Source organism: Mercenaria mercenaria, chromosome 11, assembly GCF_021730395.1.
Source record: "Mercenaria mercenaria strain notata chromosome 11, MADL_Memer_1, whole genome shotgun sequence".
Lineage (NCBI taxonomy): Eukaryota > Metazoa > Mollusca > Bivalvia > Venerida > Veneridae > Mercenaria > Mercenaria mercenaria.
In genome coordinates this window covers 79281872-79307607 of record NC_069371.1, presented here as the reverse complement: position 1 = coordinate 79307607, position 25736 = coordinate 79281872, and the positions used below count along the sequence as shown (strand labels likewise).

General features: G+C 35.8%; 2 protein-coding genes across 10 annotated transcripts in view; both read right to left on the bottom strand.

The window, feature by feature from the left end:
* The window catches only part of LOC123531178 (SRC kinase signaling inhibitor 1-like), a 199806-nt gene that overhangs the window by 60996 nt on the left and 113074 nt on the right, over positions 1-25736 (bottom strand). The window contains exon 2 of one of the 9 annotated variants that reach the window (XM_053517840.1): positions 23579-24372. The exons of 5 other annotated variants lie outside the window; for them this stretch is intronic. In XM_053517840.1, coding sequence (XP_053373815.1) covers positions 23579-24178 — 600 coding nt within the window. In that variant the 5' untranslated portion in view covers positions 24179-24372. Of the gene's footprint in view, positions 1-23578; positions 24767-25736 lie in introns of those variants that run through there. 3 more of the 9 variants (XM_053517843.1, XM_053517839.1, XM_053517842.1) reach the window with 3 other exon arrangements.
* On the bottom strand, positions 11240-14621 carry LOC123564737 (zinc finger protein 862-like). Its single transcript, XM_053517851.1, has 2 exons — positions 14186-14621; positions 11240-13513 (listed from the first exon to the last, which is right to left on the bottom strand). Exon 2 carries the CDS (start codon positions 13458-13460, stop codon positions 11775-11777), a length of 1686 nt encoding a protein of 561 aa, XP_053373826.1. The 5' UTR covers positions 13461-13513; positions 14186-14621; the 3' UTR covers positions 11240-11774.

The following is a 25736-nucleotide window of genomic DNA, read 5'->3' as shown; positions in this document are numbered from 1 at the left end:
AAACACTGCTTTCTCCACATGTTTCATAAACATCCCTTTCTCCACATCAATCATGAACATCTTTATCTCCACATATTACATGCAGTATTCTTGTTACTCAACTTGCTGACAAGATGCTTAACATTTCCTAACATAATAATGTCAGTATATTAACTTAGAAATCTTTTCCTATGTATTAAACTCCTCCTGCAAACCTGGAATTATGTATCTCCAGGATTCCACTGCATAAAATCCACTTCTAAATTTAGTTCTACAACTGCATTCTGCAGATTCTTAATATTTTACAGCTTCTTTTCTTGATACACTGCATTTTCTGCTATATTACACCTGTGTAACATTGTACAAGATATAATTTGACAGAACACCTGTTTAGCTAAATTGGCATGGCACTGTGTTGATTACAGACATTTCAGCACTACAAGGACTATAATCTATGATCAGTAACTCGGAAAGTACATTTTTTGCAGAAATAAAATACATTATCTTACTAGAGAAGTCATATCCTGGTTCAGCCGCTAGCTATTTCATTCCGGTAATAATTATTGTAATGCTAAGACTGTCGCAAAAAGCTGCTGTCACCAATTATACAAATATTTCTCTAAGAGACCTTCGGCCATGCACTTATACAACTTTCGATGTCTGCTTTGAAGGTGCTTTTTTTCCCTACAAACTAGAAAAAATTTATTTAAGGGAAGAAAAATAATCTGATGCAGAGTTCACGTAAGCATATTAACCTTTAGCCTGCTAAATTTCTACAACTGTCTGGTCCACCAATCAATTTGGGCAATAGCATTTGTTGTTTGAAGTGGTGTTCACTGAAAATTTACTGACTGAATAGGGAACAGTGCAGACCATGATCAGCCTGCATGGATGTGTAGTATCAATTACTCACCTCCCACCGCTACTGAGATTTTAATGTTAGTGAAATTTAGATTCATAAAAATGTTTAACATATATTCTGATAAACTCTGGACATATTTAAAGTGAGAAAAAAACATAATTTTCCGGTAGAAGTTAAATAATCACAAAAAGATAACATTTGTAATGTATCAATTAATTAAAATTTTGAATATCTGTTTCACTGGATGAGAACTTGTATAAATCTTGAGATTTCATAGGGAAGACAATACCGAGGCCAACTGATGAAAAAAATTGAAATGAAATGTACACAATTTTTGAAGAGCTTAGCGGTTTGCCCAATCCTAAATTATCGCTTTGCCGGGACCTGACGACAAGTTTGAGTGAAGGGCTGTGTTCCAATTATCTGAGTTTGCGCACACTAAGTTTGACTGTACTTGATAAAAGGATAAATATACTTTGTTTTCGTTAAGACAATAAGAGAATCTAACATACAAGGGTTTCACATAACAGCAGTAATGAAGATGAAATATATAACTGCTGCAAAAATAGGGTTTTTGTAAAGCCTGCAAGAAGAGGATTCAAGAAAGTTTCTCTCAAACAGAATGCCAAATCAATACAGAAAGTAAATCATAACATAACTGAAAATTATGACAGTAGGTACCATAAACATATCAATATTTCGTGTACGATATATTTATATATGTATAGTATATGTCTTCCAGAGGATTCCATTAGTATATTGTTGCAGATGTCCTCACAAAGGTGGTAATGCTGAGATAATGACCAGGTTATTACAGTTCTCTGGTACTGCTAATTGCTAATGGTGATTCCCAGCGGGGCACCAAACACCACTTACATACAATCAAACAAATTTCTTACACTGCATAAGTGAATTATCTCCCCTGGATACTCTTTTGAGGGTCTATCCTGATAAGACTTCTGCTGCAAATGAGACAGGAATTTCTCAAGAAAGTGTGAGATTCTATTTTCCAAGTTATTAACCCTCACCATGCTAAATTTCTGTAATGGACTGGTCCATCATTCAATTTGGGCAATACTATTTATTATTCGAAGGGGTGTTCACTGAAAATTTACTGACTGAATAACGAACAGTGCAGACCATGATCAGACTGCATGGATGTGCAGGCTGATCTTGGTCTGCACTGGTCGCAAAGGCAGAATCACTTGCCGCCAGCAGGCTAAGGGTTAATTACTAAGTTCTTGTGTAGTGGTCATAGATCACATATATGGATGAAATATTGCCTTTTACAGGTAGCTGCCTGATCTAAACTATTCTCATCTAAAATACTGCAACAGACAAATTTTTATCCAAGAAATTTAAGAGAAATATCTCTTATAAAATCTATACTATTAATTTACCAGATGACAAGGAAAGAGCCTATGATTATTTAGGTCAGATTTTCACAAGAAAAGTTTCAACACCTAATCTCCCAAATATAAAAGCTACAACATGTTTCCTGGCAGAAACTACGGTTAGTAACCCTACAAAACTTAAAGGACTCAACAAAATTTTGATTTTGATAGAGTGGTTCCTTTATGAAAGCTTAGATGTCATCCTGCAATTTATTTCTACCACAAAGGCAGGACAAAGGTCATCACAGCTAGACTGACTCCAACTTCATATTTTGAAAATTTGTACTTGAATCTGCACAAAATAAATAAAACTGTGTGTACAGAAATAATACCATGTCTTAGGTTGCAGTACTTATACATACAAAATCTGGAAGTCTTTTTTACTACTAGATATGACAATAAAGCAGTCTACATGTATAGTTAGTTTATATATTGAGACAAGTTATATGTATCAGATGAGAATTTTCAAAGTTTAGTCCAAAATCTTATCACAGAATATATAAGCATAGTACATCTTTAAGATATAGTAAAACTGTAAATTTAATATACAAATCTTAGGGTATGGAATACATCAGCATATAATACCCCTTTTTATCCTCTCTACACACTTTTATACCGTGTTCACACTAGCAGATCGGTTTTATTTATCAGGCACTAATTGGCTATAATTGGTATTTGACATTTAAAACCCATCAAAATATAATCTAGTTTGCGTCCATACTAGGCAAAGAAATGTGGTTTAAATATATACATGCAATGATGGCAGTTAACAAATATTTTGCAATAAGCAAAATAGGTTACAAAGAAGGAGGCTAACAGAAACAAGGAGGAGTCATCAATGTTTAAACTTCTGTGTTCATCTAAGAATTTCTGTTCATTCCATCTATAGTCCATTTTGAGCATCAGCATCAGCATGACTCCATATCGCAATTTAATGTTTTTGTTTCATCAACACTCCAATTACTTTTGCCAGCCATAGCATTAATTGTTTGATACAAAAGAGAAACACATGGTATTCTTTTGCAAAAAGGTAAGATCTGTGGATTTGGGATTGTAAAGCCAGTTATAACTCACATTTGCGTTCACACTTGTAAAATAATGTAGTATTACTTTTTAATATGGTATTAAAACTACCTCCAAAGGTAGTTTTAATGCTACCTTACAGAAACCACTTGACCTTTACATAATTCACAGTTTAAACCACATATAGTGTGGACGCAAACGAGTTTAAAAAAAAAAAACCAAGTTAATATAGGATTAAAAACGTAGTCTGAACACGGTATAACTCATGTACTTTGTAACAATATAAAAACTATACAAAATTACTGGAACATGTTGAATTATCAAAACTATGTTTTATTTTTTGACTGGTACTATATTTTCAGCTATTTGACTGTCCTTAATTCACTTTCATGTATCTACCTATCACAGCAAACATATATTTCCACACAACACTTTATAAATATTCCAAAAATTATTCCATTCCCATCTTCAAACAGAATATATGCACTCAATTATTTACACATAAAACTGTTGGTACACTCATCTGACCACAAGATAAATGTATTATGATTCGAGGTTTCTATAGTTTCCAGAAATAGTTTAGGTATTTTCTGTCTCACACCAAAATGCTGAGAAAACACATAATATTGATCTGCTATAATTCCACTATCTTCAAGAATGTCCACTGTATTGTATTGCACAACAGCCTGACCAATTGCTTCCAATTAACCCCCAGTAAGTTGTGTATGACATACGGTGTTTTTGATGACACTAGCGCAGTATTGTGCAAATTGCTTCCAGAGAGCTGGAAGATGTTATAACAAGAGCACCGCCGTGCGGGTGCTGACGCTCATCTGATTTTTTTTGTATAATAGAAATATTGTCCTACCCATGATTTTCTAAGTCTAAAAAGGGCCATCACTCTTGCAAAAAGCAGGATAGAGTTATGTTTCTTGATGTACAGTGTCCACTTATGATGGTGAAAAACTGTTGCAAGTTTTAAAGCAATAGCTTTGATAGTTTATGAGAAAAGTTGACTTAAACATAATATTCAACCAAGAAAATGATTTTTCTAAGTCCAAAAGGGGCAATATTTATTGCAAAAAGCAGGATAGAGTTATGTTTCTTGATGTACAGGGTCAGCTTATGATGGTGAACAAGAGTTGCAAGTTTTAAAGCAATAGCTTTGATAGTTTAAGAGAAAAAGTTGACCTAAACATAAAACTTAACCAAGAAATCTGATATTTTCTAAGTCCAAAAGGGGCCATAAATCTTGCAAAAAGCAGGATGGAGTTATGTTTCTTGCTGTACAGGGTCAGCTTATGATGGTGAACAAGTGTTGCAAGTTTTAAAGGAATAGCTTTGATAGTTTAGGATAAAAGCTGACCTAAACATAAAACTTAACCAAGAAAACTGATTTTCTAAGTCCAAAAGGGGCAATAATTCTTGCAAAAAGCAAGATGGAGTTATGTTTCTTGATGTACAGGGTCTGCTTATGATGGTGAACAAGTATTCCAAGTTTCAAAGCAAAAGCTTTGATAGTTTAGGAGAAAAGTTGACCTAAACATAAAACTTAACCAAGAAATCTGATATTTTCTAAGTACAAAAGGGGCCATAAATCTTGCAAAAAGCAAGATGGAGTTATGTTTCTTGCTATACAGGGTCAGCTTATAATGGTGAACAAGTATTTTAAGTTTCAAAGCAATAGCTTTGATAGTTTAGGAGAAAAGCTGACCTAAACATAAAACTTAACCAGGCAACGCCGACGCAGACGCCGACGCCGACGCCGACGCCGACGCCGACGCCGACAACCGCTCAAGTGATGACAATAACTCATCATTTTTTTTCAAAAAATCAGATGAGCTAATAAGATGTTTTTCACCTAGTACTAATTATCTCCCCTAGCATTTTGAGGGTCATTCCTTAAACAAAATCTGCTGCGAATTAGACAAGAATTTCTCACAATGCTGTGAAATTATGTTTACTGATAAAAAAATCCCTTTCTTTTACTGTTGTTACATAATGTAACTTTAAAGGTGGTCAATCACATTTGAGCACATTTAATGACATTTATTAGTTTTGATATATTCTGTTTAGAGTTTTATTTAAGGAACAAAAATACACATAACATAGAGTTAGATCCCTATTGGAAATGTGTATTTTATTACATTGTATGAAATTTTGTAATTACCTCCCTTTAATATAAAAAAAAAAAAAAGCTGTCTGTTTCTTTTGATTTCAAAAGAATTCCTAGTTTTACATTTGCTTTTGATAAATGTTGGAGTATTTCAACTACTTGAAACAAAAGACAAATTTTAAAACCGCGTGTAGCTTTGGTTTTCATCTGTGTTTTAAAACAGCGTGTAGCTTTGGTTTTCATCTGTGTTCAATCTATCTTGGTTGCACAACCGAGATAGACAAAGGGAGGTAATAATAATTTCATAAACTTGCATTTCTAATTAATTTTGGCAAAATATGTACTTGTCAAATCATTGACAACTTTAATACAATAGTGCTTATATTCATATTATTCATTAGACAAAATAAGTTTATTTAATTAATAATTATGCTAAAATAACGTTATCTTGGTTGGACAACCAGGATAAGAAAATCAAAACCTAAAAATACTCGTGTAGTAAGAACTCAGTGAACACAATGTAACACAGTGTAAATGATCAGTTTATTAAATTGAACAAACCCATTAGTTGATCAAAGTCTGATTAACCCTCACCATGCTAAATTTCTATAATGGACTGATCCATCATTCAATTTGGGCAATACTATTTATTATTCGAAGGGGTGTTCACTGAAAATTTACTGAGAGAATAGCGAACAGTGCAGACCATGATCACACTGCTCGGATGTGCAGGCTGATCTTGGTCTACACTGGTCGCAAAGGCAGAATCACTTGCCGCCAGCAAGCTAAGGGTTAACCACCTTTAACATATGCAAAGGAATTTCTTTATAGTGTATCATTACTATTTTTTCTGACTATGTGAACTACCTTTTCTTATGCAACCATTTTTTACGAACTTTTTTTTCAAGGGAGCTAAATATTTCAAAAACAGTCAATCATCGATAATTTCCTTTAAGAAATGTACATTAAAGTAGATTTACATCTTGCAGACTTGGCAGATTCAGCTTACAAGCAGCAGAATACATTATTGACTAAATGAGAGACCTACCGCCTCTAAAATGTAATAATAACTGGTCAAAAACGTCATTAACAATGAGACACCTTAAAACCTTTCCTAAAGCTTAGCTTAGGATTCAATCAGACAGGATTTACATCTATGGTACCAACATTGTACTTTTTCAGTGTACATATATAGGGTAAGGAAATTCTGTCAATATATAACTTGATGGAACATTTCTGCATATAGCACTGGATTATGACCAGTGTGTCGGCGCAATTAAACAAGCCATCTTTTTCATGTTTTTCAATGACATACAACTGCTTTTGAAATCTGTTTATAAATGTGAAAATTAGACAAGAACAAAGCAAAGCCATGAAGCTATTTGACTTTTGACTTTGACCCTAACTGTCCCAAATACAATCCAAAGCTAGGTTTTCATAAAAGCTTACTTTACAAAAAGTTTGGTGAGAAAACGTAGTTCCAATCTTTACATTAATAGCTTGAAACTACTTTTAGCTACTATAACCTTGACCCCAGCATTTAACTACACCAAGCTAGGTCTCATGGAAGCTTACTACAGGCTAGATTTAGTTTCTGAACTACAGTTATTATTGGCAGGATACTGTTTAAGTATGACCTTGACCTTCAGCCTTGCAGCCCTACATGAAATCTCAACCCTTGTATTCTGGTAGGCAAACTACTTAAAAAGTTTTAACCTAAATTCTAGTTACTGAGAAGAAGTCATTGTTAGTAATGTCAACTTTGACCCCAACAGGCCCAAATTTAATACAATCCAAAACTAAGTTTCCATGTTCCAGGTTTTTTTATGTGTGTTTTAGCACACCTTATTCCCCTGTTGAGAATATCATGAACAGTTCATGAATAATGCTTGAACTATTATTTAACTTTGTTAATAAACAGTTCACAAACAATTCATGGTAGTCTTTGTATTGAAAACATTAACCATAAAATTAAGTCCAGGCTGCCATGTAAGCATAAAACACAAAGTGCCAGGCCACTCAGAGTCCATTTATTTACATTAATTTCTCTTTCCTCCTTTCTCATCTGTTTATAATAATTAAAAACAAATGAACCTCTAAAACCGAAAATGACCCCAAACAAGACGGCCATGATGGCCCTAGGTACCTCACCAGTGTAACACACCATAACAAACATGTTTGGCCTAGTGACCCAGTTTTTATCAAGATTGGAGCAAAAATATGGCCTCTAGTATTTTTTTCTTCAATTTGGCCTAATAACCTAGCTTTTTACCCAACCGAACCTAATTTTAACCTGTCCGAAATTTCATGCAGACAAAATATTCTGACCAATTTTCATTAAGATTGGACCAAAAATGTGGCCTGAGTGTAAACAAGCATTTTCTTTCATTGACCTAATGACCTAGTTTTTGACCCCACATGACCCAGATTAAAACTCGTCCATGGTTTCATGAAAACAAACATTCTGATAAATTTTTGTGAAGATTGGAGCAAAAAAGTGGCCTCTAGAGTATAAACAAGCTTTTCCTTTAATTTTACCAAGTGACCTAGTTTTTGACCCTATATTACCCAGAGTCTTACAAGACTTCATGATACCAAACATTCTGACCAAGTTTAATGAAGACTGTTCAAAAATGTGGCCCCTAGAGTGTTAACAAGCTTTTCCTTTGATCTGACCTAGTGCCCTAGTTTTTGACCCCACATAACCCAGATTCAAACTTTGCCTAAAGAACATCAAGATAAACATTCTGACCAAGTTTCATGAAGATAGGGTCATAAATATGGCCTCTTAAGAGTGATAACAAGCTTTTCTTTGATTTGACAGTGACCTAGTTTTTGACCCCACATGACCCAGATTTGAACGTGGCCTAGTGGTCATCAAGATAAACATTCTGACCAAGTTTCATGAAGGTAGGATCATAAATGTGGCCTCTTAGAGTAATAACAAGCTTTTCCTTTAATTTGAACAGGTGACCTAGTTTTTGACCCCACATGACCCAAATTCAAACTTGACCTGGAAATTACCAAGATAAACATTCTGACTAATTTTCATGAGTTTCAAACTTAAAATGTGCTCTCTAGAGTGTTAACAAGATTTTCCTTTAATCTGAACTATGACCTAGTTTTTGATCCCACATGACCCAGATTCAAACTTGGCCTAAAGATCATCAAGATAAACATTCTGACCAAGTTTCATGAAGATAGGGTCATAAATGTGGCCTCTGGAGTGTTAACAAGCTTTTCCTTTGATTTGACCGGGTAACCTTGTTTTTCACCCAACATGACCCAGATTCGAACCTGACCTAGAGGTCATCAAGACAAACATTCTGACCATGTTTCACGAAGATATGGTCTTAAATGTGGCCTCTAGAGTGTTAACAAGCTTTCCCTTTGATTTGACCTGGTGACCTAGTATCAAACTCATCCGAGATTTTATTGATGCTAACATTCTGACCAAGTTTCATTAAGATTGGGACAAAATTGTGACCTCTAGAGTGTTAACAGTCAAATTGTTCACGACGGACGACGACGATGGACACAGGGCAAATCACAAAAGCTCACCTTGAGCACTTCGTGCTCTGGTGAGCTAAAAACAAATATGACGGGTAAATGATGACACTCTTTCAAAATTTCTGAGGGAAAACCCTGATTTAGGCTTGCCACAATTTTCAAGTCATTCCTTCTTCATTTGATTCCCAGGAACTGGTTTTTTTTTTCAATTTTTTTTTAACAGTGACCTTAACCTTGACCCAAATGGCTTAAAATACAACTTAACCTTTCTCTCCTCATAAGTTATGTACATATCAAGTTTCATTGAAATTATCTCACTCCTTCCTTGAGATTTTGAGTAGAATCATTTTTTTTTATTTTTAGTAAAAGCGACCTTGACTTGAGTAGCCGAAATAGGTTTATTGCACAGAAAATATTAAAAATCGACTGATTAAAATTTTAATTCATTCTTCCAGCATTGGGCTTGGGGAACATTTTTACACTCACTTTTTTCACCTACAAAAACATGCTACCATTGATCCATATATCATTTATTTGTATTAAATTATTTGAACATTTGTTTCCTGGTACTTAAAAATGAATATTAAAAAACTTTTTTTTTAAAAAATGCAGTAATTAATTGAAATTGGAATTTATATGTCTTTCATATTGTAATCATCACATTTTGGATTATCTACGGACCTGATATGGCCCTGCAGATCCTGGATTCTCTGAAACTTACAGTATAATGTTGTGATTTATCTACAATCAATGTCATTGTTAACATACAAATAGATACTTTAGGCAAATACTTCTGACTTTAACCTTTAGCCCGCTGGCGGCGAATATTTCTGCCTTTGCAACCAGTGCAAACCAAGATCAGCCTGCACATCCGTGCAGTCTGATCATGGTCTGCACTGGTCGCTCTTCAGTCAGTAATTTTTCAGCAAACACCCCTTCGAATAATAAATGGTACTGCCTCAATTGAATGATCGGCCTGTCCATTTTAGAAATTTAGCAGGTAAGGGTTAAAAAGCTTGTAGATAATAACAGATAAACAAGAGCTGTGGGTAAGATGGTGTGCTCAACTATTCACAGAACAGAGTGGTTGAAAATTAAAATGACTACCCTTACGAAAATGAAATATGGAAACAAGCTGGCATTAAGCTGCAAGGTAACTGTCAATGATCTGGCAACAGTCTGTCAAAAAAAAAAGGTAACTGGAAATAATCTGACTCCTATATGGGAACAAACTTCCAAGAAAAAAAGTTTAGCTGAAAATAATATGGACACTATTTCCATATTATTTCCAGTTTCTGGGAATAATCTGCAAACTATATGACAATAAACTGGCTCATAACAATCAGCATGGAAACACACTGACAATATTGTCAGCTTGTTTCCAGTGTCTGGAAGAAATCTGGCAGGAAAATGGCAAGAAACTGGAAATAAAAAACATAATTTCATAATTGAATTGAATGAGTACTGAGATACCAGCTTGCATACAAAAACTTAAGCAAACAATGCTATGTGGAAAAAGGGGCTTAATTTTGGAAAAAAGTATAGTTATGGGACCTGCTTAGTACATGTCATGTCATGACATTGAACAAGTGTGTAATTAGTTTCAATCTATTGACAGTACATTGGATATAAATTTACTCAGAGCAGATTCTGACAATGCACTGGCTACATAATGGCAATACACTGGCAATATACCCCTCTTAGCAATTTTCACAGCAAAACAAATATTACAAGACACCTTATCAAAATGGCCGAGTGTTGCATTTTTCCCTCCAAAACTATTTTCAGTTTTCAATAGTTTTCCAGCACTGATGGGCACATTGTAAAGGTACTTTTTCATCATTTTACAGTTACTTGTTTTCATTGTAACACAGATTCTGTCCGCAACAAGTATTTTTGCTAAACAGATACAGAAATTTTAAAAGTCATGTATTTTCGCTACCCTGTAAAATTAAACTTGCAGTTTTACTATAATCTTTGTCAAATTTCCTTTGGTTTCAACATTATATTATTGATAACTGAAATATTGCAAATCTTAACTGGTATTAAAATTGAGTCACAAGCAAATGAAGGTTTTAAGTCACATTAAAATTCATATTAAACATTAATAAGGATAAATAGAAAAAAATATATACTGACACTAAACTGGAAACAAACTTCCCATACACTGACAATGCTATGACAATACAATGGTAATAAAGACAATTTTCCTAGGGGGAAATAAAAAAAATTAGTAACACTGAGTAGTAAGCGATATATTGGGATACTACAGGGTTCAAGCTGGCCCAGAAAAATTGGGAGAAGTGACTTCTCCCTCCAGTGAAAATAGGGAGAAGTTTTTTCAGAACAGGGAGAAGTGAGGCTGCGGGTCAAAATAGTCATTAATTACACTGTATATCACCGTTTTGATGGTACGACAAAAAGGAATAACATTTCAAATCAATACATATTTTATTTACAAGTACAAAATGCCAAGCATCAAATACAAGCACACACAGTGGCCATGTTATTATAAATCAAATGATATAATATTATTTGGCATCAAATACAAACACACACAGTAAGCATGTAAATCAGATGATGCATCAAATACAAACACACATAGTGAGCATGTAAATCAAATGATATAATATTATTTGGCATCAAATACAAACACACACAGTAAGCATGTAAATCAGATGATAAAACATTATTTGAACCGGCGTGAACAGGCACCAGGGCCGGTCATAATGACCGTCCTATACCGGTTATAGACCTTCAGAGTTTCACTTGCTATAAAGTTTACGAAGCTTTACACTCTGCCATTTACATACAGCCTTAGAGAAGTCAAATTGCTTCAATGCTGGTCCATCCTCAGAAATGCGCATCAAGTCAACCAAACACCTATTATTTAAGCGTGTCCTAAGCTTTGTTTTGATTCTGTTCTGCGTGGAAAATCCACGTTCACACTGAGCAGAGGACATAGGTAGAACAGCACAGCACTTAAGCAAAAGAAACATATTTGGTAGTTCCTCAGAAATTTGTTTTCAAGGATGGCATACATTTCAATTAGAGATTTGTTACTGTAACTGCCTACAACAAGTCTTTTGTACTGTCTGTATTCAGACATGCAGTCATCAACATTTATGGCTGTCTGAGTGCTGAAATTCTCAGCCACAATACGCAATTCCTTTTCACCGTAGCTTCCAATTGATGTTTGTTTTGTAATGTTTGTGGGAACAAGCACTTCCAAACACTGCATTAATTCTTTCTGTTCAAATCTGTTTTCAAGGTTTTGCGTTATAGCATTCACATATTTTCTGGTAATAGAAGGCAAAGATTCCTTCTGCTGCTGATAATATCTCAGTGTAACATCACCGACTGTCTCTGACTCAGTTGAAGCATCATCACTATCTGTTTCAAAACCATCAAACTCAATGTTACTTTTAATCCCTTCATTAACAGTTTTACTGACAGACTCTTCACTAGGGCGTCTGTACAAAACACTACCACTTTCTTCAACAGTGAACGTAAACAGTTTGTCAACAAAAACTCCTTCACACTCTAACAAGTCTTGCAAAGAATCACAAGTACTTGCAACCATTGGTGAAACTTTGCTAAAGTCCAAACTCTCAGACTGGAATAGTTTACTTAAACGTCCAACGAAAGGCAGAATGTCCATGAGAAGGTGGGTCAATGCAATGAATTTGTACTGACACACATCATTGTACAACGATTTTGCGACAACATCACCACTAGCACCAATGTGGGAAAGAGTAGCACAAAGAGCAGGGTAAGTCCTGTAAAGAATACTGACTGCATTTTCCAAACTAAGCCATCGTACTGAGTGGATATCTGCGTATTTCAGCTGTGGTAACTCCAGAAGTTCTTGAATTTCTCTAAGTTTGTTTTCTCTCAAAGCGGAATTGCTAAAGAACCTAAACACATTTGAAACTGTACGGGAATACCATTCCATTTCTTGGATATTCTTAGTTGCTTGAGAGGCAGCCAGTGCACACCGATGTGCAGCACAGTGTACTCCAACAAGAGATGGACACTTATCACGTAACTGTTTAACGACCCCATTTCTTCTGCCAGTCATGACACTGGCCCCGTCAGTCCCAACACCCACTAAATTATCCAAGTTAAGTCCTTTATCACGAAGTTCCATCAAAATCTTACTGACAATCACATCTGCCGTAGCACTGCCTTCAGTTATTTCTATGTTGTTCAGGAGACACGTATCAATTTCAGATTTAGACAAGTACTGGGCATACACCAAAAGTCTCTTTCTGTTAGCATTGTCGGTGCTTTCATCCAGAACAATTGAATAAACTCCACACTTTTTCAGTTCGCTCAACTTATCCTCTAAAATTACGTCAGCAATAGCACTTTGGAATTCTGATATGCTCTGATTACTGGAGTAGTGAACAGTACTGTCCCTTTTTAAGTCTTTCCCAGCCATTTCTATTAAGTCCAACATGAATGGGAATTCTTCTTTTGGCAGTTCGCGTTTTGCAAGATTGTAGGCAGCCCAGAGGTAACCATATGCGCAATCGTTGTCTGACTGAATCTTCTTTTCGATGACCTTTTTCATTGGCTGTTGTTCAGCGAGATTTGCCTTTGTCACAGCAGTTAAGTGGCTTTGGGCTGAAAAGAGAAACACAGTGAAATTAACATTTGAATAAGTATTCATTAAAAACTGAGTATTCCCAGTGTGGCCCACAACATGTAAATCTGAATTTCAGTGACAGTAAAACCATTAAAAAATCCAAAATTAGAAAAACTAAATAGATAGCAACTAGTCATTTTGAATTTTTAACAGACTAAGAAAACATTGATTATACTTACAACAGGCATGTCTAGTATGATTTGTTGTTTTTGCTCGTGTGTCATGACCCCTAGCATAGGCATTATCAAACTTGGCAAGTCTACAGACAACACAGTGCCATTTGCCAGACTCATCTTTCTGATACCAGTCAAAACTATTCTGGTTTACTTCTTTTGAAAATTTTTTCTTTGGCGGACCGGACTCGGAAGCATCATCCGCTTTACGTTTATAGCCTGGCTTAGGGCCAGTATTGCCTAACCATGAATCTAAAGACATGATCTCTATCAATGCATAAAGCAGAATGACTGAATTTCTCCCCAAGAAAAGCAAGACAGCTCTCATAATTATCACCTTGATGCGACCATTACTGTAATTTACAAATAAATCGCAATTAAATTCATACATAATGAACAACTCTGGCTAAATTTAGAACCACAATTATTCAGAGCTTTTGTTTATCGGTCACATCAAACAGCCTAATCCTTACTTACCAAATAATAATCCTTTAATAAGCGACTGTCCCTTGCGCCGACATACTTTTGTTATTGTTTTTCGACCTAACTTTTGACAGTTTTTGATGTTTGTTTTCACACGTGATGCACACAATATTTTATCCGTGATGCACAAAATCAATTATAGGCAATTTTGTTTCACCGCGTTTGATTGGTCTTTCCCGACTTTTCGACCAATAAAAATCATCGTAATGATATTCGGAGATAGGCGGAGCATACTTTGTTGACAGGCGAAGTTCACAACCCGTAAAGGGTACAATTTACGCTAATTGATTATGTAATATTTTTACAAGCTGATTAGAAGATGATTAGAAGCGGCTCGATGCGATATACACAGGTATGATAACAGCCTCGGGCGCCGAATTTTAGGCGACTTTATTTTCGCTTTTCTGTACAAACAGAGCGAAGTCATCTAAAAAAAAGCGCCCACTTCGCTCACGTCGCCTAGAAGCGTGGACCCTGTTACTAGTCCATCTTTAGCTCAGTAGGTAGAGCGTCGATCTACGGATCATGGGGTCGCGAGTTTGATCTTAGGACGGGGCTTATGTTCTCCGTGACTATTTGATAAATGACATTGTGTCTGAAATCATTAGTCATCCACCTCTGATTCATGTGGGGAAGTTGGCAGTTACTTACAGAGAACAGGTTTATACTGGTACAGAATTCAGGAACACTGGTTAGGTTAACTGCCCCCTGTTACATGACTGAAATACTGTTGAAAAACAGCATTAAACCCAAAACAAACAAACAAAACTAGTCCATCTGCCACACTAATGTATACCCGCTGTTACATGACTGAAATACTGTTGAAAAACGGCGTTAAAACCCAAAACAAAAAAACACTAATGTATAAGTGCTCATAACTTTGTACTGCATAAAGGAATTTAGTTAAAACTTTAAATAATGATAGTTTGCTGAAGTGTTTCTCTTGTCCATGTAAGAGAGCCTGGCATGTTGTGACTGACTATACACTGACAATACAATGACAACACACTGGCAATATGCCAGGGTGTTGTCAGAAAAATATTTCCAGTTGACTGGCTGTGCACTGACAATACAAGGACAACAGACTGGAAAGTCCAAAAAGCCACTTGTTGTCAGTTGTGTATCCAGTGTGTTGCCAGATTGACATTGCATACCAGTTTGTTGCCAGATTGTTGTCAGTGTTTATTTCCAGATACCTCTATATAATTTAGCTCCTTCAAATAGTTTTATATGAAAAATCAACGAAATTTTGTTAAAACGTCATTACAAACATCACTGACAACAAACTGTATATAAACTGACAGCAGACTGGAAGTTAAATTTTACAGCTGGTTTTCAGGTCTGGAAATCAGCTGACAAGCACATGGACACATGATGGTTATTCAGTGGCAACACACTGGATCAGTTTATTGTCAGCTCTGGAAATAGGCTGGCAAGTAACTGGATTTTAGAGTATTATTGACTGGAAACACACTGGACATAAACTGTCCACACACTGACAATAGGAAAGGTTTTTCATAAGGGTAAAGATTTTGTTTTGGGGGTTGAGGATCTTCTATTTGTAATATGGGATGGGTAGGGGTGGGGGGGAAACAAAAGAAACTGAAAGAGAAAAGAGTCCGTATGGGGAAAAAAAATAAAACAAAAATTTCATATAGAATAGGGTTGGGGCAGTATGGGGTAGACAGAATGGAGAGGGCGTTATAGTGGTACTAGGAAACAGTATGGAGTAATATTAGAAGAAGATAAAGGTACTCTGACAAAAATATTTTAGGGACTGGATGGAGAAGTCGCCACCTTTGGGACTCCTAAACCAAAGCTGTAGTCCCCTCCCTCCCTCAAAGAATGTTTAATGATACAAGAGGCAGTTGTAAGTTCAACAGAGAACCATGTCATAAAACTATAACCAACATTATAACAATACCTGACCCCAGTGACCTAGACATTCTGGTAACCCGCCCCTCCGCCACCCCCCACCCCTCCCCAAACACAAGATGTCTGCCTCTTACCCAGACCAATCCTATAGGCACAGTAATACTTCATAAAGTGCTATAACACACCCTACACAACATTAGATCACATGTATGATGTGGAGGATGAACCCAAGTGCTACGGAGGGCGGGTAGATTGGCTCCCGTCCCTATGTTTGTTCTTATTTACATATTTATATCAAGTTTTCTTCATTAAGAGGGAAGTAACTCCAACAGGTTGTTTCTACATTGACATTTTTTATTGCCCCTGGCTCCAAACATAGGATGGTTCAGCCATCAGATAAAATTGTGCTATTTTAGAGGCTTAAAATTTTCTTATAAAATGTTTCCAGTATTTATATAAAAAATAACCATGCAGCCAGGGAGCCAGGCTAGAGGGCAGGGTGTCCTTTCTTTGGAATTTCCACAATTTTAAGCAGACTTCTTTAGCTGTCTAGAAGCATAAACTTTCATTTTATTTAGTAACAATTAAATTTCTACAAATTGCAGCACACTGCGTAATAGTTAATCAATACAGATATGGCAGAGGGAAGACCAGATATGTTTATCATACCAAATGGATATTCTGATATTACCAAATCTAACAGAATTATCTAACAGTATAAATTTCTAGAGGCAGGCACTTGGGTCCAGTCAGGCTATTAGGCAAAGTGCACACTAACAAAAACTAGATTCCCAGTAGTGATCTATTTTGCATTTGAAAACAGCAACGTCATTTTATAGCATTAAACCTTGCTTTTGGAAAACACGGAGATATATTTCTACAGAAACAATGCTACACAATTATGCAGATATATGTAATGCTGGAATATGCAGTAAGTCAAACTAACTTAATGTACAGAATAGTTAAGGTAAGGTTTAAACCCACAGTAGAGAGGGACTGGAAGTGACACTTCGGAACCACTCATCAACAACTTTCGAGTCCCAAGATATGAAGATATATCTTAAGACCGCTCTATAGTAATATAAATGTTACATTAGAATGGACTCTAAAATTGACAAAAACAACTATCTGAAACAATTTACCAAGGAAGAATAACTGACCCATCAAATCAGCATCTGTCATGACCAGCCTGTCTTCTAACATAGCTAATCAAGTAAATTATACATGACACCCCAGTTTCCTTCACAAATACACAAAATGTTTGGCTAAAATTATTGGAAGCCATTTGCAGTCTGCAATTTCAAGCCGGTAATTTTATACATGAGCAATAAGGGCAAACAAGGGAAATGGATCCTTATTTGATCAATTCTGATAGCCAAATCTGATGTCTCCCTTCCAAGACTAAAGAATTAAATTAATGAAGGCATTTAGGAAGGAAACAAATATGCTAATTTCAAGTTAGACTAGCTCCTAGACTATGATATATATTTTTTAACATTTTTATGATTTAATGCAGTGAACTGAGCCAGTCTATATCCTAATTTAAACATCAGTCCTCTTAGAAAATGGCTTTTGTCTCTATGAAATGGCATTGGACACAAAAAAAAAATCAAAAATATCATAGACATATCTTTATTATCAATCTAGTGGTGAGTCTAATTTCAAGTGTGAATGCTAGTGGTGCAAGTGTCAAAACATCTTTTTTTGTGTAATATAAAGGTAAAGGTAAGTTTTATTTACCGTCGCTTGGTGAAACAATTAACATAAGCTATGTAGAGCTTTTCTGCGACCCTATATTAAGAACAGTTAAAACCAATTATACCTCATCCCCAGCGATTTGCTGGTACCCATTTACAGCTGGGTCGACTGAGGCAATCATGATAAAGTGCCTTGCCCAAGGACACACCGCAGTGGGAGTAGCCAGGATTCGAACCAGGGGCCTTCACCTCCGTAGGAAAGCGTCTTAGCCCTCTCGACCAATGTGTCCACATTTTGCGTCCATATTTTGATTTCTGATATGAAGGCATCTTATAGCTATCTATGAAGGAATCAATATCAGTGTTAGAAGATGCCTGAATGTATTACTCTTCATCATGCAGATAACAAGAGAGTCAACTGGTGATCCTAAATCACTCACCTGATTCATCTTAACCAGAGAGTTGGACTAGAATTGCTCAAGCATATTCCGAGAGCACCTTGCCAGGATGCTACAATTTAAAGTTTGGTAAAGAACATTAAGCATTTCATGAGGAAAAAGATGTAATAAATTCTGTTATTTCTGATAAATCAGTTTGTTTGTTTTGTTTTTTGGGTCGTTTTTTAACGTCGCATCGACAGAATTACAAGCTTTATTGCGACTTCCCAGCTTTGATGGTGGAGGAAGACCCCAGGTGCTATTCCGTGCATTACTTCATCATGGGCAGGCACATGGGTAGATTACCCCTGCAAAATGCAGTTCTTGAAATCATGAACACTTCAAACCATTAAAAAACTGTTCATGAACTAACCTTCAACAGTTCTTGATTTGTGTTCATGAATATTTGGACATGAACTGTCCTTAAAAAGTGTTAATGAACAGTTCATGAACTACTAAAGAATCACACAGAGTTCTTGAATTGTCTATGATAAAAGGTTAAAGTCATGATGTTATTTTCTTGAATCTTTCATGCACTACTCATGACAGGTAGTTCATGAACTAAGGAAGAATAATTTTCATGAACGGTTCACTGCTAGTTCGTGAAGATAAAATGGCACAATAAAAACATATAGCAAGAAGTTCTTGAACTATTCATGTTCAACAAAATATCAAGAACTATTCATTAAGTGAATAGTTCATGAACTGTTCATGTACATTGGTTCTTGAAGTCATCTTTCACTTTTCATGCACTGTTCGTGAACACGGTATTTAAGAATGTTTCAAGAATCTGTGCCATTTTATCTTCACGAACAATTCATGAAGCGTCATGAACAGTAATGTTTCATTTCACAGGGGAACTACCAACCTTCCGTAACCCAGCTGGATGGCTTCCTCACATGAAGAATTCAATGCCCTGAGTGAGGCTCGAACCCACATTGTTGAGGGGCAAGTGATGCAGAGTCAGCTACTTTAACCACTCAGCCATGGAGGCCCCTGATCATACTCAGGTGAGCTAAAAAGCACATCAGCAGCTCCCGAATCACTACCAAAATAATTTTTCAAAATTTTAGATTTTAAAATGTCCTATATCACAGACAAGCAACACTAGTGAATGACATGTTACACCTCGTCAATCTTCATCACTGCTGTTCTACAAACAACATCTTGTCTGCACATTCATCAAATGTTTTCCTTTCAGCATGCAAATGCAGCCAGCAATATTTCCTTTAATCTAGTTCTGTCTGAATGTGTTTTTTTCAAACTTGTGTAGGTGCAAAAGTTCACAGACTTAATCAGTTTGCTTTCAAGTTAGTCTATCTCTTCTGTCCATCATCTATCTTTAATGCAGGAAGCAAAATAGCTGCCTTGTCAAAACATTTTTTACATCAACATCAAATAAATACTCATTACCTACTGACTTGTGCCGGTATGCTAGAATTGGGGCTCAATTTCACTACATTCTAATTGCATGCACCTATAGAGATGAGCAACTAGCTTTCTCGGTAGCTTGCTGGTGGCAAGTGATTCTGCCTTTGCGACCAGTTCAGCCGGCACATAAGTGCAGTCTGATCATGGTCTGCACTGTTCGCAATTCAGTCAGTATGGTTTTGGTATGCACCCCTTTTAACAGTAAATGGTACTGTCCAAATTGAAAGACGGACAAGTTCATTATAGAAATTTAGCAGGGTAAGGGTTAATATTTTAAAGAGTCAAATGGGTATACCCCAACCCATAAAAGCTGAAAGCAAATTGAAACTAAAGCTTAGCAAATTGAAACTAAAGCTTCCACTCTTCATGAAAATCTGACACATCCACCTTCTATCACTTTACAATCAGTTTGATTTGTTTCAACTTTGAAACTCAAACCTAAATTTATGAAGTTAAAAGAGTTTTTTGAAAAATTAAAAACTACCACTGGCTTAGGATAGGACCAGATTTTCCTACCACATGCAAAAAATGGACACACTTCTCTAATCCAGCCTTCAATTATTCATCCCAACCTTTACAGAACCCTTGAACTCTAAATCTACAATTAAATCCCCTCTTATCCTATAATTATCAATATAAAATCCCACTTCAAAGTAGCTAAAAGTCTTTCCAAACAAAAAACAGCAATTTTACTTCAGAAAAAAATCAAACTGACCACAAAATTATGTCATTTCAAATATTTAAATCCCCACTAAGACATGTCATACACAACATGAAATATATAACTATTTGGGAAAATTTAACAAAATATTGTCCCACTATTTACACAGGGATTTTGCATCAAACATTAAAAATTAGATTTATGGAAATTCAATTTACAGGTATTCAGCTGGGCAGTAAACACTGATAACAAACATTGTCTGATTAGGTGACAATGTATACTTTATTTGACAAACATATCTAAATTAGCTGACAATGTATACATTATTTCAGAAATGGATGGACTGGCCAACAACCTTTCAAGTGGCTGATAAGTTTCTAATAGTTATTCAATACTAATGAATAAGGAAAATTTAACCAATGATTTAAGCCTTACCCCCCCCCCCCCTCTCCCACCGCACCCTGCTAAATTTCTACAATGAACTTGTCCATCTTTCAAGTTGGACAGTACCATTAACAGTTAATAGGGGTGCTTACCAAAAAGATACTGACTGAAAGGCAACCAGTGCAGATCATGATCAGACTGCACTGATGTGCAGGCTGATCATGATCTACACTGGCCAAAAAGGCAGACTCAATCATGTCCAGCATAATATTTGTATTAACGTTGTTTTTCCAGATAAATTAACCCCTGAACACTTCCCCACATGAATCAATGGTGTAGGATGAATGATTTTCGACCTACTGTCTTCTTCCAAATCATCTTAGAGAACATTAGCCTTGCTTGGTCCCTGGATCCAACATCTGGTCCCCGGACCAAACACTTGGTTTCTAGGTCAAATACCTGGTCCCTTGATCAAATGAATAAAGCACCAGTCTGTTAAAAACAAGAGCAGTCAGAGGGACAGCAAAGCTTGACTAAGCATCAGTCGAAAAAAGGGAATTCATTTTGTAAAAATGCAATACAGAGTTATGGAACCTGTACAATGCAGGTCAGTTCATCGCAGTGAATAAAGTGTGTGGAGTGTCAATCCATTCACACTAGTGGTAAGCGCCAGCTTACATACAAAATCTTGACCAAATCGGGATGCCAACACAAATGCCGACAAATGGGCAAGTGCAATAGCTCTACCTATTCTTCGAATTATCGAGCTTAGTAACTGAAATTAAAGAGAATACTTTAAATAGCCAATGGGATCATTCCTTTCAGACGACTGTATCAGCTACAATACAGACAGAACAGACAGAATTCATTTCCTGTATACTGGACAATCATTTGATATTTTTCAGGAACAAAAATCTAGATCAAACACAAACCACCTTGTGCCTATAAAACATAATTACAACAATCTGGAAACAACAGACAAAATTCTTCTAAAACAAGAACAAAGAGAACATTTTGTAATCTAAAATGTCATAATTTCAGAGGAACAAAGATTATTATCTCCCTTTTATTGGTCAATAAAGAGATAATCCTAAGTTACAGCCAGGTATCAATTAGGTTTATAGATATTTATGTTTCATTATCAGACAGGATACCTGAAAGATACACTACAGGTGATAGAAAGTTTTAAAAATATTGTTTTTCTGCCTTTGCAATTTTGACCGTCATTACATTTTTGCTCAAAGAAAGCATGAGAAATGAAATGTCTCTACAGTTAAACCTAACTCAGAAACCACCTGTATTAAGCAGCTGCTTGCCTTATGTGGTCAATCACCTAACTTCTGACCTTTTCTTCTAATTGCAACTCTTCTTAAGCAATCACCTGCCCTAAAACAGCCAGATCATGTCACTCCAATGGCTGGCTGCTTAAAACAGGTTAGACAGATATCAATCAAATAATAATTCTTTATAACAGACTTTCAGATTGGTTCGCTAATGCTGTTGTTTCTGTTGTTTTTCAGATCGCGATTTGGTATTTTTTAATAGGTAAGTATCCACGTGTTCGTATCCATGTCTTATGTGTTCATCTCACTAATGCTGTTTAAAATGCCAAGATGAGCCAGAAGTTGATTACATGCATGGTCTAGTCCATAACAAAATGTGTGAATTCAATTCCTTGACCTTCGTATGACCATGAAATTAGCCCTGGCCACACACCGCTTCTCCCCTGCTCATTATCTGCCAATGTTACAACAGTTTTTTATGATCATATATGACAATATCTAATCATGCTGGCATGCATCCCACACTATGATTTATTGCACTGTCTTCAATATAAGGTTTATAGCTTTTGTGTTCAATACTCATCAAAATTTCTTTTCATTCTTTCTGGACCTTTTATATAGCTGGCAGATTTTCAACTAAGGATGCATCATATTGATTGCCCAAACCATTTTAAGTCCTTTAGCGTCTACACAATTCAAGGCATTAATGAGCAATTTTCAAGTCTTCAAAATGGATTGATCTCGATGCCCAGACAAATAAATTTCTGTTTCACTATGTCTGTGTTGATAAGACTTTAATCACCTAAATGAAAGACAATACAATGTAATTTTTTAATATGACACGAGACAGAGACAGCGAAAATATGGGAAGGAAGAAACTGACATGTGTAAGCCCCCAGCTTAAGAAACTCATGTGTAAGCCCCAAGCTAAAGAAACTCATGTGTAAGCCCCCAGCTGTAAGCCCCCAGCTTAAGAAACTCATGTGTAAGCCCCAAGCTAAAGAAACTCATGTGTAAGCCCCCAGCTGTAAGCCCCCAGCTTAAGAAACTCATGTGTAAGCCCCCAGCCTAAGAAACTCATGTGTAAGCCCCAAGCTAAAGAAACTCATGTGTAAGCCCCCAGCTTAAGAAACTCATGAGTAAGCCCCCAGCTTAAGAAACTCATGTGTAAGCCCCCAGCTAAAGAAACTCATGTGTAAGCCCCCAGCTTAAGAAACTCATGTGTAAGCCCCAAGCTTAAGAAACTCATGTGTAAGCCCCCAGCCTAAGAAACTCATGTGTAAGCCCCCAGCTTAAGAAACTCATGTGTAAGCCCCCAGCTTAAGAAACTCATGTGTAAGCCCCAAGCTTAAGAAACTCATGTGTAAGCCCCCAGCTTAAGAAACTCATGTGTAAGCCCCCAGCCTAAGAAACTCATGTGTAAGCCCCCAGCTGTAAGCCGCCAGCTTAAATTATAGCTTAGGAAATTTTAGATTTTTAACTTTGCATGAAATACATGATACACAGTCTCTGACTCTATATAACAAATCAAAATCAATGTGTGCATATATAAAATATGAATATACATGTAAACATACACCAGTATAGTGAAATAAGAGTTTTGAATATGTGGTACCAACCTTTTCTGTTTTTGGAATATCTGCTATCTGTGGCATACCAGCTTCCTTTCTCAGTCTTGTAACAAAATCTTCAAATTGTTTATTTAAATTTGCAATATTTCCATTTCTATTTTTACTATTTTGTTTCTCAATCCTTTTTCTCCTTAATACATTTCCATTTTTATCATTTTCATGTAACACTGTATCAATCGCTTGATGTGGTAACATACTTCTTTCCTTCTTTTCATCTTCTTTCTTTTCCTTTTTTGATTCATCTAACTCTCTAATTTGTTCTTGTCTATCTGTCTTGTGTTTCAAATCTTTTTCACATTTACTTTGTTTTTTCTCTCCAACCAAACCATGCTTTGTTGAATCATACCTTGCAATATTTCGACAAACTTCAGTTTTATTTTTGACTTTAATACCTTCTTTTTTTACTTCTTTTGATTTTTCTTTTTTAACTTTCTTTACTTTTTGTGATTTCTGGCTGTCCCTGTCTGCACCTCCTCTCACTAAAGAGTAAATGTGACCATGACCATTTATGTATGTTTTGTCATCATTTTGCGGTTGAGGATGAATGCCACTTTGTTGAGGAAGTCTGCTTGATGTCGTCTGCCCCATTTTTAACAGGTAAAATATTCCACTTTTACTTTATCCTAATCACTTACATCTGCAATATCATTTTCTATGAAAATGTTATCCAATTTGATTTGTTCTATCATTCTTTCATAAACTGACACTTGTTTAATCAAATAAGATTGATACTTTCATAATCTAGTGACATTTATAGTTGGTTTCCTGATACTCAAATTGCACTATAAAGATAAGAAAAACAAACCCTTTTATTAGGTCAACAAACAGAAATTCTCAACTTCTTTCTTCCTTTAATAAGACTGATCATAAGCCTTGTTTTATCAGAACCATGTCTCTGAACTTTATGTATAGATTTTTCTCCCTGGAACTTTATTCTGCCAAACATTTGAGGCTAAAATTTAAATCAAACACCCCTGCAAGTCTTTCAAACCTACCAATCTAAATATTTCTGCTTCAATCTACTCCAAAATATTTACTATTTCCCAAAGATGTAACACCATCTATTTGCCATAAATCATGACAACAATGGATTAAATTTTCCTCCATCTTCAGGGAATAGACAGAAAAAACAAGAAGTTTCCTCTGTGGCCACTATGTAAACATACTGAACAATCTATAAATGACAAAAAAAATCATGTGCCAAACTAATTATCAAATGTTCAGATGTCAATAGCACAATTCAAACTGTCAAAAAACATGATAAAATGCTGCCATCTGACCTTTCACTAAGAGCCATCCTGTTTATTTAAGTTTGTTTCTATAATATTATGCTATTAAAATCTGCAAGCCTTTTAGAAGGAAAGTCATTGCGTTATATAAAGCAATTCAAAATGATGCCATGTATTTCAAGAACTTTTCACAGCTATAAAAACTCCCTTTTAGTCAAAATTACAAGCGGACCCCTAAAGGCCCAGCATCGCTCGCCTGGTCAAGTTCTTACCCCTGATAACCCAGTATCTATTTTAGCCTAAATTCATTCCGGCCATGTTTATGTAAATTCTATGATCTGACCTAGTGACCTAGTTTTTGTCCTCAGATATCCCAGTTTTAAACTTGACCTAGATTTCATAAAGACAGTTTTACGAAGATTAATTATAAATTGTAGCCTTTAGAATGTTAACAAGGATTTTCTAAAAGTTTTAACTAAATTTCTAAAATGGACTGGTCCATCATTCAATTTGGGCAGTACCACTTATTATTCAAAGGGATGTTCACTGAAAATTTACTGACTGAATAGCGAACAGTGCAGACCATGATCAGCCTGCACAAATGTGCAGGCTGCTCTTGTCTACACTGGTCGCAAAGGCAGAATCACTTGCCGTTAGCAGGCTAAAGGTTAACCAAGTGACCTAGTTATTCAGACTGCAAATGACCCAGTTTCCAAGAATTCACTGAGGGAAACATTTTGAAGAAGTTCATTACAATTGGGCAAAAATTATGAACAGTTGACGATGCACAACGATGGAAGACAGACACTGGGTTACCGCAATAAAATTAAGCTCATCTTGCAAGCTTTGTGAGCTACTTAGTAGTGTCAGTTTCATATTTCAGCTACACTATTATATCATACATGTTAAAATATCTG